The sequence below is a fragment of the Lytechinus variegatus genome, chromosome 10 (assembly GCF_018143015.1).
Source record: "Lytechinus variegatus isolate NC3 chromosome 10, Lvar_3.0, whole genome shotgun sequence".
Taxonomy (NCBI): Eukaryota; Metazoa; Echinodermata; class Echinoidea; order Temnopleuroida; family Toxopneustidae; genus Lytechinus; species Lytechinus variegatus.
The window spans coordinates 19,219,002-19,235,441 of NC_054749.1; the positions used below are offsets into that span (position 1 = coordinate 19,219,002).

The 16,440-nt window shown below is 37.4% G+C and overlaps 1 protein-coding gene across 1 annotated transcript; it reads right to left on the reverse strand.

Moving 5' to 3' along the window:
• LOC121422952 lies at nucleotides 1-14,189 on the reverse strand. Its single transcript, XM_041618194.1, has 9 exons — nucleotides 13,451-14,189; nucleotides 6,201-6,347; nucleotides 5,603-5,791; nucleotides 4,878-4,911; nucleotides 4,265-4,409; nucleotides 3,415-3,588; nucleotides 2,645-2,788; nucleotides 1,571-1,681; nucleotides 1-505 (listed from the first exon to the last, which is right to left on the reverse strand). The coding sequence occupies exons 1-9, from the start codon at nucleotides 13,653-13,655 to the stop codon at nucleotides 329-331; spliced, it is 1,326 nt and encodes a 441-aa protein (XP_041474128.1). The 5' UTR covers nucleotides 13,656-14,189; the 3' UTR covers nucleotides 1-328.
• Between the last annotated feature and the right edge of the window lie 2,251 nt (nucleotides 14,190-16,440).

The window sequence follows — 16,440 nt, forward strand, 5'->3', positions numbered from 1 at the left end:
GATAATAATTACAGCGATAATGGTGGTGATGATGATTGCAATACTAATTAATAGAAAAAATAGTTAAAATGATGACGATAGCAAAATTAGGAATAGAGGATGGTAAATCTAGTTCACTTGTATGAAAATTCAAAACACATAGCACACGAAATAGTGATTATAGTAATGTATTTGAATAGCACTCCTATCAGAATGAAACATAAATGTTTTAGAGAATGGAACATTAATGAGTTAAAATGAAAGATTATAAAAAAATATAATGCAGCATTTTGATGCTTTGATTTTGGTAACGGCAACAAAAGTCTTGAAATTGTTGCATGATTTATCTTTAAAGTGTCTGGCTAGACTTAAAGCTGGGCGAGGAAGACGAGTCCCTCTTGATGGGCGTCGCGGTGGAGAGGGATCTGGAACGGAGTGTCTGAGCACAGTTCGAATCTTTACCCTGCTCTTCGCGGTAGAAATATTCGCTCTTACCAACAAGATGCAAGAGAGGACTTAAATTGATCTGTACAGGTGAGAGAGATGAGAAAAGAGAAAATGAAGTGGGATGGAGGACACAGGGAGAAAGATAGGGAGGGGACTATGGGAGAAATTTGGGCAACAACGAGTAAGATGCTATAGGGTGTCATTTTCTCAACCGCCTTTAAACCAACGCTGGGTCCATTAAACATTTTGGTCATCACTTGCCTTTTGGTTTATATTAAGCATTTTTGTTCTTGAGCGAATTGCGTTTACTTACAGTACTGGGTAATAGCTTTTTTTCATTATGAGGCTAATTCTGTTACCCTAATATCGAGATTAAGAAACATATCGATTATTATTCCATTATGTCTTTACAGGTATTCCAGTGTATTAAAGGGATGGTCCGGGCTGAAAATATTTATATCTAAAAAAATAGAGTAAAATTCACAAAGCAAAAAGCTTCTTTTTTTACAAAATCGGACAACAAATAACAAAGCTATTAAAATTTTAATTTTATCAATTATGTTGTGAGAACAGTTATATGCACATTGTCATGAATAGTCATTAGGTAGGCTGATGATGTAACATCACCACTACCCTTTTTCTTATGTTATTACATGAAATAATAAATGTTTCATTTTTTATGCATGTGTAAATGATGTGTCTCCATTATGATGAAATAAGTTGCAGCTATAAATTTTGTATAATAAAATAAAAAATAATAAGTGGGGATATGACATCATCAGCCCACTTAATGAATATTCATTAAGACATGCCTATAAATGTTTCACCGGAATAATGCCAATATTTAAAATTCAATAACGTCGTTCTTTGTTATCCGATTTTGATCAAATTTTCAGCATTTTACCTTGTGAATCTTACTCTATTTACTGATACGTAAATATCACCAGCGTGGACCACCCCTTTAATATAGTCTGGTATCGAGGATTGGTCATCGATTCCACATGAGAGCTCAAAATAATAGTGCAAACATATTTCTAAAATTACCACAAATGCTAATTGCGTTACTTTATTCAACATGAAAGGAAGGTATAGTAAGTATACAATATGTCTTTTCCTTCTTTTTTTCTCAGTGAGTAAAGCTTACCCTAAAAAAGCCACTAAAAGGATGATCGAGATCCCCGATGACGTAACAAAGTAGACTGATTGAGAATACTGTCATGTGACACATCGTGAGGTCCATCCGACTGGACTCGGACTAAGTTAAAGAGAAAATAAGGATTGGAAATAAGAATGGAAATAGAAGGTTATAATGCTTGTTTACATTGTTATTCCTTGTCTTTACTCTATTTACACCACTGGCGGAACCGGGGGGGGGGGGTGCATATCCGGCCCGTGCCCCCTCCCCCTTTGAGAAGCAGACTTAAAATTTGTAATTTGTAATGTAAAAATGCCGTTAAAACCGAAGTGCCCCCCTTCAAAGAGAAGACCCTTTTATTGCTTGTTAATTTTTTTGGAGGACGAAATATCATTAATATTTTTTTGCTTGTCAAATTTTCCTCGGAAAAATGTGCCACCCCCCTTTAGAAAATCCTGGATCCGCCACGCCACATTATCGTAATTCCAACATTTCATTTTTCTAAATATTTGTTTTTGTATATAATATATATATATATTATATTATATATTTCTTTTGTATCAATACCGATTATTGATAATTTATTATGCACAAACAACTGAAAATATAGTTCAACTCGCTAATTCTCCTTAGAAATGTATATAATCATTTCCATTTGCGACATACCAAAAATTAATTGTATAATTTTTTTTCATTGATAACAAAAACAAACAAAAGTAAAAAATACTTTTAGTTTCGTTTGTATCATGAATTTCTATACCATTGTCTCATGATAGAAGGACCCTATAATTGAAATTCGTTTCATGTTGCAAATGTTTAAGTATAGTTTGGGCAGCCAAACAGTGAAAGATCGTCCCCCTTATGACTTTTAGGTACAGTTATTGTATTAGTAGTTTTAAAAAGTATGTTATTGAGAGGAATAAAATGGAAGAGATAAAAAAGAAGATTATCCGCATAAAGAGAGATATGAGTCGTCATTAAATATCACCCTAGATATTCAACTGAGGAAAGAAAATGAGATCGCCTCAAGGTCACCTTGCCCCCCTATTTCAATAAACCCTGTCGCCTTCTTGATTGTCTTACCACAATAAGCATGACGCCGAAGTACGAGAAGAAGCCCAGAATTTCTAAGAACATCCACAGCAAAGGATGTACCTTATAATGTAAGGTCATGTATCGCTTTGTCGAACAGCTCGCTAACTCCTGCAAATTGCTTATAATTTTCTCCTGTGAAGGGACATAATAATATTTTTTTTTTTTAGATAATTTTTTGTTTTATAAAGCTATGGGGGGGGGTATAATTTCGGATTTATAGACCACGAATCCTCACTGATGTAATGTTGCAACATTTTGAGGGAGGCTATTTTCGGATACCATCCCTTTCTGCATTTGATTTTCTAAATAAGTAGAGAGAGCGAATTAGCAAATTGCTGGAAAGAAAATAATACACTTGTACTGTATCTTATACGTTTGTTGCATTAAATATCAGAAAAAAAATTGTTGAAGAAGTCTCCCATTTCAAAATTTTCAGGCAACAGAAAGTTTCACGTATTGGCTTCTGTAAGGTAACAGAATATGCTGAAGATAATGCTTTTATTGCCAATAAAGTTTTTATTGTTTACTCGAATTTTCGACGGTCCTCCTTCTTCTTCAGGAGTATATAAAATGTGTGGTATCAATCAGAGAGCGCATCCTCAGACAGATGTTGCTGTATGATGACTGGCTGAGGATATATGTATATATATATATTTTTATTTATTTATTTATTTTATTTATTATTATTAGTATTATTATTATTATTTTTTTTTTTTTTGGGGGGGGGGAATATTCAATAGTACGATCGCCACACTTACTACGATGATGACGTCACAATGTTCAGTATCCCGAGCATCCTTCTGCAAGATAGCAATGACATCCCAAATCCGACCAGCTGAGTATTCATGTAAGAAATCCTTCGAACTCGTCCCTCTTCGTCCAGTTATCTGTTGCATGATTGAAATGATCTCCGTCTTCACTAATTTATAAATCTGAAAAAAAACAATCGAATGGGGAAACTACACTGTAAGGCACATGTGAATGAAAGATTCAAGTAATTTTATGTTTAATGGCAGGAGGTCGTTTCGCAATTGGCCTAGAACAAGGAGGGGGGGGGGGGGTAGACAGCAGGACTATATTTCATTAAAATATATGTACAGTTTATAGTTACTGAATCCTCGTAAATGAAAATAATTTTTAGGGTATATTTTCAGCTTCTGTCTGGTCATAGGATAGGATATAAGGGTACCCCCCCCAAAAAAAAAGACTAAAAAGGTTATAAACACGATAACCCTGTCAACAAGAATTATAAAGTAGAGGAAGAGGAAGAAGAAGAAGAAGAAGAAGAAGAGGAAGAAGAAGAAGAGGAGGAAGAAGGAGAAGAAGAAGAGGAAGAAGAAGAAGAGGAAGAAGAAGAGGAAGAAGAAGAAGAAGAGGAAGAGGAAGAAGGGGAAGAAGGAGAAGAAGAAGAAGAGGAAGAAGAAGAAGAAGAGGAAGAAGAAGCAGAAAAAAAGAAGAGGGAAACAACATCAAACGGAATTAAATCCTGGAAGGAAGAAACCTCTCGTAAGGTATTTCCTGTTTCAAAATGCGGGAGCCTTACAGTTTTTTTCATCATTTCAGTGGAAATTAGAAAAAAAAACCGGAAAGACATAATAATATACTCACCTTCAGCCGGTCTTCTGTTGTCAGTGATGTCATCTTTGACGTCATTGCTAGAATCTGCTCAAGGAGTCCTACTTCGGTTGAAAGTGTTGCAGCAATACAACGTTGCTTGTCCAATACACATTGAAAGGTAAAGCCAAACGTGATTCTTCATTAATAAGACAGAAGAATAATTATTATTTGTAAACATAAACATATTGTTTTGTACTATCAGTCACTACCGGAATCTTATTCAGGTTGATTTTTTTTTATATGACAACTGAATAAAAGTCCTTCCATTCTGTATTTGGCAAGTTTTAATCATTCGCCAGTTATAATTATAGTCTTCAGAATGTAAGGGGGCTGTTACGGGGTAGTGCCAAAAAAAATCAAGCAAAAAAAAAAATTACTAAGGCAGCATATTACTCATATTCTTCTGTTATATGCTTTGAATACCTTTCTCTTGCTTCAGTCAGAAATATATATATATTAAAAAAAATCTGTGAGATAACTATTTATTTATATCACTGGCGTGATCATTTCCTTCAGAGAGACGGATACGTTTCTATTTATAAAATATATCTAAAATACTCATGACATGATAAAAGAAAAATAAAAAAAATATATCATAACTTACGCATATACAAGACCAGCCGGTGCCAGAAAAGAACCTGCAGAGAGAAGTATTATTAGTCATTTTCGTAAATTCAGCTACCATTTTCTGTAAATTATTTTACGTAAAATCATCTGAAGCGATCATTAAAAAAAAGTATAACAAGTAAGATGGGGTGATATTATCGCTTTTATAGCGCTTGTACATCATCAGGCAGCCATTTCACAACAACAAGCTGCGATAAAATAAAAATAACCCTCATTCAAACTAATATTGCTCTCACATTGTGTTATGAAAAGATGAGAATTTAGATGAATCTAAATGTGAGTTCATTTAACATCTATCGCAACTCTTTCTTTTAAATGACCGGCCCTGATTATGTGCATTATGAATAGCATTCTTAACTACTCGACTTAATGAATTTCAACAATGAATATTGCCTTGATTGTGCACCTGACGAATATATTTTCATCAATGTGATATACATTTTCCTCATTCTACATGTATCTTTGCGTTTTGCATCTAGTAACAACATCTTCGGTAGCACGCTGCTTCAGGTGAGGGGGAAATTAACGAACAGGCCAAAATTCGTGGTAAGAAGAGCCCCCACCCCTTCCTTAAATAAAAGTGTAGTCATGATATTCGAACAAAATTTTCAACAGACCATAACTAAGAATGAACTGCACGCAACTAAGTCTAACTTGAGTTAATATTTCTGAAATACCTCCATACCCCAATTTGTGACTTACCCAAGCCATCATTGATATTTGGTAGACCATTAGCCCAGAATGAATCTATTACTGGTGCTCTTAACAGTAATAAACAGGGACCAAGTGCTAGCGAGATGATTGCTGGCAGGCACATGAAAAACAAAGACACGGGTCCGTTGTGGTGTTGCCTCAGTGCCTCCATCGACTCGATTTCTTCTGATGTTAGAACTATAAATGAAAAAGCGAGAGAGGGAGAGAGAGAGAGAGAGAATGGGGCGTTAAGAGCTATTGAGATAAGGAATTACGTTTTGCGATTACCATACTCTACCAGCCATTAAAAATATAAAGATGATAAGAGGGGAGTAGAAAGGTGAAAAGAAAATAATAAATAAAAGAACTAGACAACCAAAAAAGAGATAAAATCGCGCTGTAGAGCGAGAACACGAGCAAGAACAAGAAATAATCAACAACAAAGAGAATAATCAGATTTGCGAGATTAACAAAATTTAATTTATTCCTGGTGTATTTTCTCCAAACCATCATCATTTTTATCAATGTTTTCCTTCTTTTTTAAAATTAAAACTCGAGCTGGGGGTGACTTCCACGCAATATCATTTGATGAATATATAATACTCACATTCTTCAGAGTAGTCTTCACGCTGCTGAACTGTCAGAGAACTAAGAAGAATCACATCACATTTGTCAGTGTCCGAGATTTTATTCCGATATCTGGCTCTTTTATGTTTCCTCCTCCAATTTCTTGAAATCGTAAGCATAAGCATTCCTTTGATCGAAATGAGAAACAAAATAACGGCTTATATAGCAGGCCCACTGGGAGAACAGTTTTCAGGACTGAAGTGGCTTCCCTGGGTAAATATTCTTAATATCTATTATTACATAGCCAGTTTGGATACAGGAAGGGGGAGGCTGACCATGCACAAAACCACAATCAGATGGTCACATTACATTTTTTGTATACGTTTAGTGGAAAAAAACGAGGAATAATTAAGGCTGAAGCTCAAGGCCCTGTAACGTATTGTTAGAGATTCATGATTCACGATCATGATAATAACAGAAAAAGCAAAACAACCAAACAACAATTTTCCATCAAAATATATTCTTTTACCGATAACTCGACGAATGATCGCTCCAGCCTGCATGTGGCCCCTGCTACAACCGATAATGTCGCACCAACGCATAATGTCGCAGCAACGCATAATGTCGCAATCTGCGACATTATGCCAAGAGCGTCCGACGCATAATGTCGCAGTCAACGCATAATGTCGTAGTTTTTCTAACGCATAATGTCACATGTCGCAACGCATAATGTCGCAGCAAATCGTCAACGCATAATGTCACATGTCGCAACGCATAATGTCACAGCGGTATTTTCTTCAGGACTCGAGCTACAGATAAGATATAAAACATGCTTTTACTTAGTATTTTGAGACACGAAAAAGAGAATGAAATTATTTTGAAATCAGGATTACTCTTTGTATGGATATTTGTCGCTTTATTGCCATTTCGTCTACTGCCTTTTCCCCACTATCGCATGGTCTGATATCATTTCGTCTACCATTAGTTAGTCAACTATCAACATAGTCCAATAACCATTTCGTCTAATTACCATCTCGTCTAATAGCCAGTTGGTCTAATAGCCGTTGTGTTTATTATCATTTAGTCTAATTGTATTTTTTTTCAGTTGGTCCAATATCATTACGTCTATTACCTTTTGGTCTAATAGCAAATTGGTCTAATAACCACTCGGTGTACTCTCCTTTTCGTCCATGTTCCATTTGGTCTAACTTCAGTTGGTTCGCTATCACTTTGTCTTTGTAGCAGATTAATGCGACCGGAACGGCGTAACGAAAAATATGACAAGCTTTGGAGAGGATTTCTTTTTTCTCGATAAGAAGAAAATGTTTTGCCTTGGAGCGGGTTTATTTGTTCTTTTTCTCAATAAGACAAAGATGCTATGCCTTGGAACGGAAATTTGAGTGTAAAAATGGGGGTCCCCTCCGCTGCACATTATTATATACTGAGTGCCCCCCCCCCCCGGGCGTGAACCATTATAATGGTCTGGGTCGGTGGCACAGGTTTTCAATATATTTTCTACTTTATCTTATGTTAATAACTTTCTCTCTTATATCGCTCTCTCTCCCTCTCTCTCATTTTCTTCTTTTTCATTTTTTCTTCCTTTTCCGCCTTTTTTCTTTTTTTTTGTTTAGCAATGCCTTCTGCATCATGAAAAATGGGGGTGGGGGCTTGCGCTATATAGCTACGCATATGTACATCAGAAAATGTGTAAACTGGCCCACATACTAAGTTTTCATAGAACAATTGAACATTCATGTAAAGACACGATTAGACATAATAATCACAAATGCCTAATTTCTCTGATTCCAACTGATCTGATTTTTTCTTGATTCATTTGGGGTTTAATTTCAGGAAAAAATCAGGAAAATAGATAAAACATTAAAAAGACACCTTCACAGGTAGAAATATTGAAAGTCGGTAACGCAAACCATCAACACTACTATTGACAAGAAGAACCTATAAACCTGTTATTTTAAAACAATTCATCTAACAAGAAGCTAAGAATTATGAAACAATTGGTACACATTCCAGATTAAGATGTGGCTTTAGTTTTAATACAGTAAGCAAAAAAAATATGCAAAGATAATATACACAAGAACGCCTTGTAATTTTACTATTTAGGCCCTAACTCTGTGCACTCCCTTTGTCTAGGGGGTTATTGTCCCCGGGGCAGGGTAATTGTTCCCGTTGGTAATTGTCCTCTGGGGTAATTATCCGGGGGTAATTGTCCTCGGGGGGGGGGGGGGTTAATTTTCCTCAGGGGTAATTGTCTGGGGGTAGTTGTCCGGGGGTAATTGTCATCGGGGGGTAGTTGTTCAGGGGGTAATTGTCAGGGGGGAAATTGCCCTAGGGGGTAGTTGTCCGGGGGGGTAATTGTCCTCAGGGGGTAATCGTCCTCGGGGGTAGTTTTACAGGGGGTAGTTGTCCGGGAGTAATTGTCTAGGGGGTAATTTTCCAGGGTGTAATTGTCCTCAGGGGGTAATTGTCCTCGGGGGTAATTGTCCTCAGGTGGTAATTGTCCAGGGGGTAATTGTCCTCGGGTGGGTAAACTTCTCAGGGATTAGTTGTCCGGAAGGGTGATTGTCCGTGGGGTAATTGTCCTAGAACCAATGATTGGACCTATTGGTGATTGGACCCGTGGCAACGATACCAAATGAGTATTAGCCGAAATGGATTTAGACAAAGTGATAGCGAACCAACTGAAGTTAGACCAAATGGAGCATGGACGAAAATGAGAGTACACCAAGTGGTTATTAGACCAATTGGCTATTAGATCAAAAGGTAATAGACGTAATGATATTGGACAAAATGGATATTGGACCAACTGAAAAAAATACAGTTAGACTAAATGATAATAAACACAACAGCTATTAGACCAACTGGCTATTAAACGAGATGGTAATTAGACGAAATGGTTATTGGACTATGTTGATAGTTGACTAATTAATGGTAGACGAAATGATATCAGACCATGCGATAGTGGGGAAAAGGCAGTAGACGAAATGGTAATAAAGCGACAAATATCCATACAAAGAGTAATCCTGATTTCAAAATAATTTCAATTTCTTTTTCTTGTCTCAAAATACTAAGTCAAAGCATGTTTTATATCTTATCTGTAGCTCGAGTCCTGAAGAAAATACCGCTGTGACATTATGCGTTGCGACATGTGACATTATGCGTTAGAAAAACTACGACATTATGCGTTGACTGCGACATTCCCGACCTTTCGTTTGAGGACGCGGACGCTTATTTACAACGGTCGTTGACTTTGGAAGGGACTTTTGGGCCCGTCATCATGGTTGTAAAACTCAGTCCTGCAATGCAAATTGTGTGACATGAGATTTTTTTTTCGTTTCGCATCTGCGACGGAAACATTCAATATGCGTTTCGTGTGCAAAATTCTGGTTGCTACTATGGTAACAGCGATTTATCCGATTGAGGACGACTTTCCAAAGCCACATTTGACTCCTCCTAGAGCTCGAGAGGCCGCCCGGGGGGTCCACTTCCATTGATTAGTGGATACCAGTAGCGACCACCCGTAAAAGGGGACAGAGTGGGCAGGTACGTTACGTATATAGGCCTATGTAACGTTATAAGGGTTTAAAATGCTGAAATAAGGGATATATATTCAATACTTGTAGGGTTTCACAAGCCAAATACTTGTTAAGAGATGCATTTTCATAATCTGGAAAAGAATTGCTTCCCTTGTTTAGCATGTTTAGGGTACTTTTCGAAACCCCATGGTCGTGCCTGGTATCCACTCATCAATGGAAGTGGTCCCCCCGGAATTTGAATCTAATCCCCATTTCTTGGGAATGTAAAGCATAATGCCCCTCACATCGTGTGCGAGAGGCATATCGTTTGTGTATAAGGAGTAAACAAAAGAAACAAAAGAAACAAAAGGAAACGAGTTCAAAGGTATCGCATATGATGTGTACATATCAACGCATGCGAAATGTTCGGCTGGAGAGGTTGATCTTATCCATGAAATCAATTGCCAGTGATCCACCAATAATCCACATTAAATGTAATATCGATTCGATGGACTGTAATGATCTATATTTAAGCCTTCATTCAGTAAGTTTTTCCTCACTCAATATGTTCTCGATTTGTTTGAAAAACCACTTTCTTCTCCATGTCATAAATCTATTTTAGGTCCTGCATTTTGAATATCTCCAGCCATCAGTCGTAATATACATGCATGTATGCGGTACGGGTGTCGCGGAAAGGGATTTTGCACACGAAAAGCAGATTTGTAGGGCCTGTAACCCCCCTGTTACACAAAGCTTAGCATTGATCGTAGAGCAGTTTTCTACGTTTGATTCTATTGACTGTAATGCACAATCAATCTTAAAAATCAAGTGTATGATTAAGCGTTAACTTTTGTGTTAGGGGACCCTAATACTAGCGTCCGTGATGATTGCGAAAGGTCCCAATTATGCGTCGGACGCTCTTGGCATAATCCCGACCTTTCGTTTGAGGACGCGGACGCTTATTTACAACGGTCGTTGACTTTGGAAGGGACTTTTGGGGCCCGTCATCATGGTCGTAAAACTCAGTCCTGCAATGCAAATTGTGTGACATGAGATTTTTTTTTCGTTTCGCATCTGCGACGGAAACATTCAATATGCGTTTCGTGTGCAAAATTCTGGTTGCTACTATGGTAACAGCGATTTATCCGATTGAGGACGACTTTCCAAAGCCACATTTGACTCCTCCTAGAGCTCGAGAGGCCGCCCGGGGGGCCCACTTCCATTGATTAGTGGATACCAGTAGCGACCACCCGTAAAAGGGGACAGAGTGGGCAGGTACGTTACGTATATAGGCCTATGTAACGTTATAAGGGTGTCAAAACGATGTTTAAAATGCTGAAATAAGGGATATAATAAGGGTTTCACAAGCCAAATACTTGTTAAGAGATGCATTTTCATAATCTGGAAAAGAATTGCTTCCTTGTTTAGCATGTTTAGGGTACTTTTCGAAACCCATGGTCGTGCCTGGTATCCACTCATCAATGGAAGTGGTCCCCCCGGAATTTGAATCTAATCCCCATTTCTGGGGAATGTAAAACACAATGCCCCTCACATCGTGTGCGAGAGGCATATCGTTTGTGTATAAGGAGTAAACAAGAGAAACAAAGAAACAAAAGAAACAAAAGGAAACGAGTTCAAAGGTATCGCATATGATGTGTACATATCAACGCATGCGAAATGTTCGGCTGGAGAGGTTGATCTTATCCATAGAATCAATTGCCAGTGATCCACCAATAATCCACATTAAATGTAATATCGATTCGATGGACTGTAATGATCTATATTTAAGCCTTCATTCAGTAAGTTTTTCCTCACTCAATATGTTCTCGATTTGTTTGAAAAACCACTTTCTTCTCCATGTCATAAATCTATTTTAGGTCCTGCATTTTGAATATCTCCAGCCATCAGTCGTAATATACATGCATGTATGCGGTACGGGTGTCGCGGAAAGGGATTTTGCACACGAAAAGCAGATTTGTAGGGCCTGTAACCCCCCTGTTACACAAAGCTTAGCATTGATCGTAGAGCAGTTTTCTACGTTTGATTCTATTGACTGTAATGCACAATCAATCTTAAAAATCAAGTGTATGATTAAGCGTTAACTTTTGTGTTAGGGGACCCTAATACTAGCGTCCGTGATGATTGCGAAAGGTCCCAAATGTCGCAGATTGCGACATTATGCGTTGGTGCGACAATCCCGACCTTTCGTTTGAGGACGCGGACGCTTATTTACAACGGTAGTTGACTTTGGAAGGGACTTTTTGGGCCCGTCATCATGGTCGTAAAACTCAGTCCTGCAATGCAAATTGTGTGACATGAGATTTTTTTTCGTTTCGCATCTGCGACGGAAACATTCAATATGCGTTTCGTGTGCAAAATTCTGGTTGCTACTATGGTAACAGCGATTTATCCGATTGAGGACGACTTTCCAAAGCCACATTTGACTCCTCCTAGAGCTCGAGAGGCCGCCCGGGGGGCCCACTTCCATTGATTAGTGGATACCAGTAGCGACCACCCGTAAAAGGGGACAGAGTGGGCAGGTACGTTACGTATATAGGGCTATGTAACGTTATAAGGGTGTCAAAACGATGTTTAAAATGCTGAAAAAGGGATATATATTCAATACTTGTAGGGTTTCACAAGCCAAATACTTGTTAAGAGATGCATTTTCATAATCTGGAAAAGAATTGCTTCCCTTGTTTAGCATGTTTAGGGTACTTTTCGAAACCCCATGGTCGTGCCTGGTATCCACTCATCAATGGAAGTGGTCCCCCCGGAATTTGAATCTAATCCACATTTCTGGGGAATGTAAAACATAATGCCCCTCACATCGTGTGCGAGAGGCATATCGTTTGTGTATAAGGAGTAAACAAAAGAAACAAAGAAACAAAAGAAACAAAAGGAAACGAGTTCAAAGGTATCGCATATGATGTGTACATATCAACGCATGCGAAATGTTCGGCTGGAGAGGTTGATCTTATCCATGAAATCAATTGCCAGTGATCCACTAATAATCCACATTAAATGTAATATCGATTCGATGGACTGTAATGATCTATATTTAAGCCTTCATTCAGTAAGTTTTTCCTCACTCAATATGTTCTCGATTTGTTTGAAAAATCACTTTCTTATCCATGTCATAAATCTATTTTAGGTCCTGCATTTTGAATATCTCCAGCCATCAGTCGTAATATACATGCATGTATGCGGTACGGGTGTCGCGGAAAGGGATTTTGCGCACGAAAAGCAGATTTGTAGGGCCTGTAACCCCCTGTTAACACAAAGCTTAGCATTGATCGTAGAGCAGTTTTCTACGTTTGATTCTATATTGACTGTAATGCACAATCAATCTTAAGAATCAAGTGAATGATTAAGCGTTAACTTTTGTGTCAGGGGACCCTAATACTAGCGTCCGTGATGATTGCGAAAGGTCCCAATTATCGGTTGTAACAGCCCCGTCCTGTGGCGCACCTAGAATTTTCCACAGGGGGCGCAAAAACGAACGCCAAAAAATTTGACAAGCAAAAAAGAAAAAATGTCTTCAAGCTCGCCAAGGGGAGGGGGGTGGATAAAGGTCTTCAAGCTCGTCGGGGGGGGGGGGGGCAGAAAAGGTCATTCAAGCTAGTCAGGGGGGGGGGGGCAGGGATACGTCCTTTGCATGGGTTGTGGCTCGTCAGGGGGGGGGGGCAGACTGCCCCCCCCCCGTTGGTACGCTAGTGGACCCGTCTCTGTTGAAAAATGATGAATGCATAATTACCAAAGATCAGCAAAGCCATCAATGCAAATGGAGGGACCAGCATTTCATTAAGAGTAACGGCATCTTGATATGAAGGTTCAGGTCCTGAGGCGGGTTCTGGTTCCGGCTCGGAAGTGATCTCAGGTTCTGGCTCTGGTTCCACCATTGTCGCCGGCTTGAAATCTGAAACTGCCGATGCGACCCTCGCGCCTGATTCTGGTCCCATGTTGGAGAGAAATGCCTTTCAATGTTGGAGGTGCCTAATGCCTCTTCAGCAGAAATCCAAAATTGGGACTACTTCGACTGTTGAACATGTGTTTTATATTCTGCTTAAATTGTTGTAGTATAGTTCTGCAAAGAAAATGAGGGATTTTTTTTGTTAACAACAATCGCATGAGTAGGCCTATAGACCAAATTCAGTGCAATTATTCTCCATTTAATCACCATCAAATAACCATTATAGAATTTTGATACAAGAATTATAATGGATAATTTCCGCAGCGGATACAGACTAATTTATGAGTCAATATTATATAGACGTGGTGAAGAATTACACCGATCATCATCATGTTTTATTTGTTTTAATACAAGTGCACTTGCCGATTAAATGCTTTGCTCACGGTCATAGGTGCCGTGGTCAGGGATCGAACCCCGGACTCTCCATGTATAATCAGGTGCCTTACCATCCGGCCATGCGGCACCTTCACGTTCATCTGAAAGCGATCTCAACATGTCCTTAAAAATACATACGACCAATGTTCACTGTTATGACTTGATTTACAAGCTATAAGTTAAACAGGGAACTTATAGGGTTTTTATTGAGGGAATGGGGTCCTAAAACGAACCCTTCTTTCATTTACAAGAAATAAAATCAAATAAAAACACCTTTCGATGAATTTCAGAATACATTTTTTGTTCGGCTTGAAGTCGAAATAATGCATTTTATTGATGCAATATTACACTATTCATTTTGGAAATATCAATTACTTGTCACTGCTAATACGGAAGTCCAACTAGGACAAAAAATATCCTGAGCCAAAATATGCCTGTCATGATTAAATTGAATCAATGATGACACGATGAACAATAAGGTATGATCCGCTGTCACCAGCGTCAAGCGAATATCGATATTGAAAAGTCAGTGGAAATCGCTAGGCAACGAATTAAACTCCAAATAACCATTAAAAAAACATGGATACACTGTCTCTTTCACAGATTTACCTAAACATAAACTTATTGTTTGTTTTTATTGCAATACAAACAAGTCAAATACATTACAAAACTGTGTTGGAAGCAATTAAGAAATTAAATCGAATAAATGATGAAGATTATTTTCAAAATAGTGTTCAATAGATAATTTCCTTTTTGGCAACTTGATTGGTGGGTGATGTTTAATCAACCTAATCAGTTGTTTTGCATAGTGTAAAATTGAGTATATCATTGATCTTGTAGAGTCCCTCTGATTTTGTAAAAAAAAAAATGGTCAATTTAAAAACTCCTGCACAGTCTCTATCTTTTTACTAACCAGAACTGTATGGTTTTTCTAAATGGTATATCCCATTCACAATGTTACATGTAAAGCAGCAAAATTATCAGGATAAAGCTAAAATTATCTAATTCATTTAAAAGTTATGCTTTAGATTTCAAACGAGAATTGCAGTTACCACGGTTGTAATTCTGTATTACTTTCATCTTGAAGCTTGTCTATCAGGTTCATCTCAAATGCCAACCTAGGCTCCTTTTCGCACATGATATTTATAAATATGTAAAGTCAGATACTGTTTTGTCGTTTTAAATGATTTTTTAAAGATGATTACAACTTCTCTTGAAACACAATCAATATGAACCCGATGAAGGATAATCAAAATACAACAACCCATGGCGATATGTACTAAATGAAAGGAGTAAGTCGTTACTATATATATATATATATATATATATTATATATATACATATAAGAAGAATTGTAAAAGCAGTTACATTCATTTATTTAGTTATTTCCTCTTTAAGGATACTCATAGCATAGAATGATTAAGAACATTCCAGAATGTCTCACTAAAGCTTTGTTAGGCATGTTCTTTAATAGGCTGAGGAATTTTGTTATTTCAGAATAGAGATTGCTACACAATAGGATTCCCAGTGGTAGTGGAAATGAACAATAGGATTAGCTATGATGTTAACAATTATTGTTAATTTCACCGAGGCCATTCAAGAGTCTTCTAGAATTTGATTGCTCCAGAAAAAAGGAGAATGTTCTTTTTGTAGACAATACAAGAAGCTTCCAGGATAGTGAATAATTTGTATATGAGCTGGCAGTTTCTTCAAGGAGATCATCATATCACATCATATCAGATCAGAACTCACACCAGACTTTATGTCAGAGCAGAAATTATTTCCACCTGGAATATCTATCTTCTGTGGAATTATTTGCACACCATCAATAACTGCTTGCAGTTACTTTGAGAGAGGAATTCTCAGTTCTCATCAAGATCATCAAGCTGTTTAAATGAAAGCTTTTCAACCCATGGATTGCTGAAATTGACTGTTAATCATCATCAACATCGTCTTCACAGACATTTCAACTCGTTAGAGTGACCCTTGTTATTCATCGTGCTTAAACATCAATTTCATCATCGCCATCATTGTGAACTTTAATTCAAGGAATTTTCGCCAGCCAACTTAGATATTATCTGGATCATAACTTTGGATTATAATCAGCACTTCAAGATATGTAAGAATAATATCTATTTATATTCTGTTTAGTGATCTTTATATTTCCTGTAATAAAAAAAAGGAAATCCAATTTAAAACTATTTTTTCATTGTTAATTGTTGCAGTATTGATATCGTAACATTACATAGGACATTACATAATTTCATTCAGTTTAATCAATGTTGAGCAATAAATTTTCTGCATAATTATTGTTTGATTTTGTGAATTTATATTGGTTATAAATGGCTATTTTTGTTACTGAATATGAATACGTTAAATATGACATTTTGTACGATTAT

What these genes read in the sequence shown, in the direction of transcription:
- LOC121422952 (XM_041618194.1), bottom strand. Translation starts at nt 13,655, where the DNA reads ATGGGACCAGAATCAGGCGCGAGGGTCGCATCGGCAGTTTCAGATTTC. An exon ending in TGAAGACTACTCTGAAGAAT is followed by an intron (nt 5,792 to 6,200) that starts GTGAGTATTATA and finishes TTTCATTTATAG; the next exon opens with TTCTAACATCAGAAGAAATC. An exon ending in AAATATCAATGATGGCTTGG is followed by an intron (nt 4,912 to 5,602) that starts GTAAGTCACAAA and finishes TTCTCTCTGCAG; the next exon opens with GTTCTTTTCTGGCACCGGCT.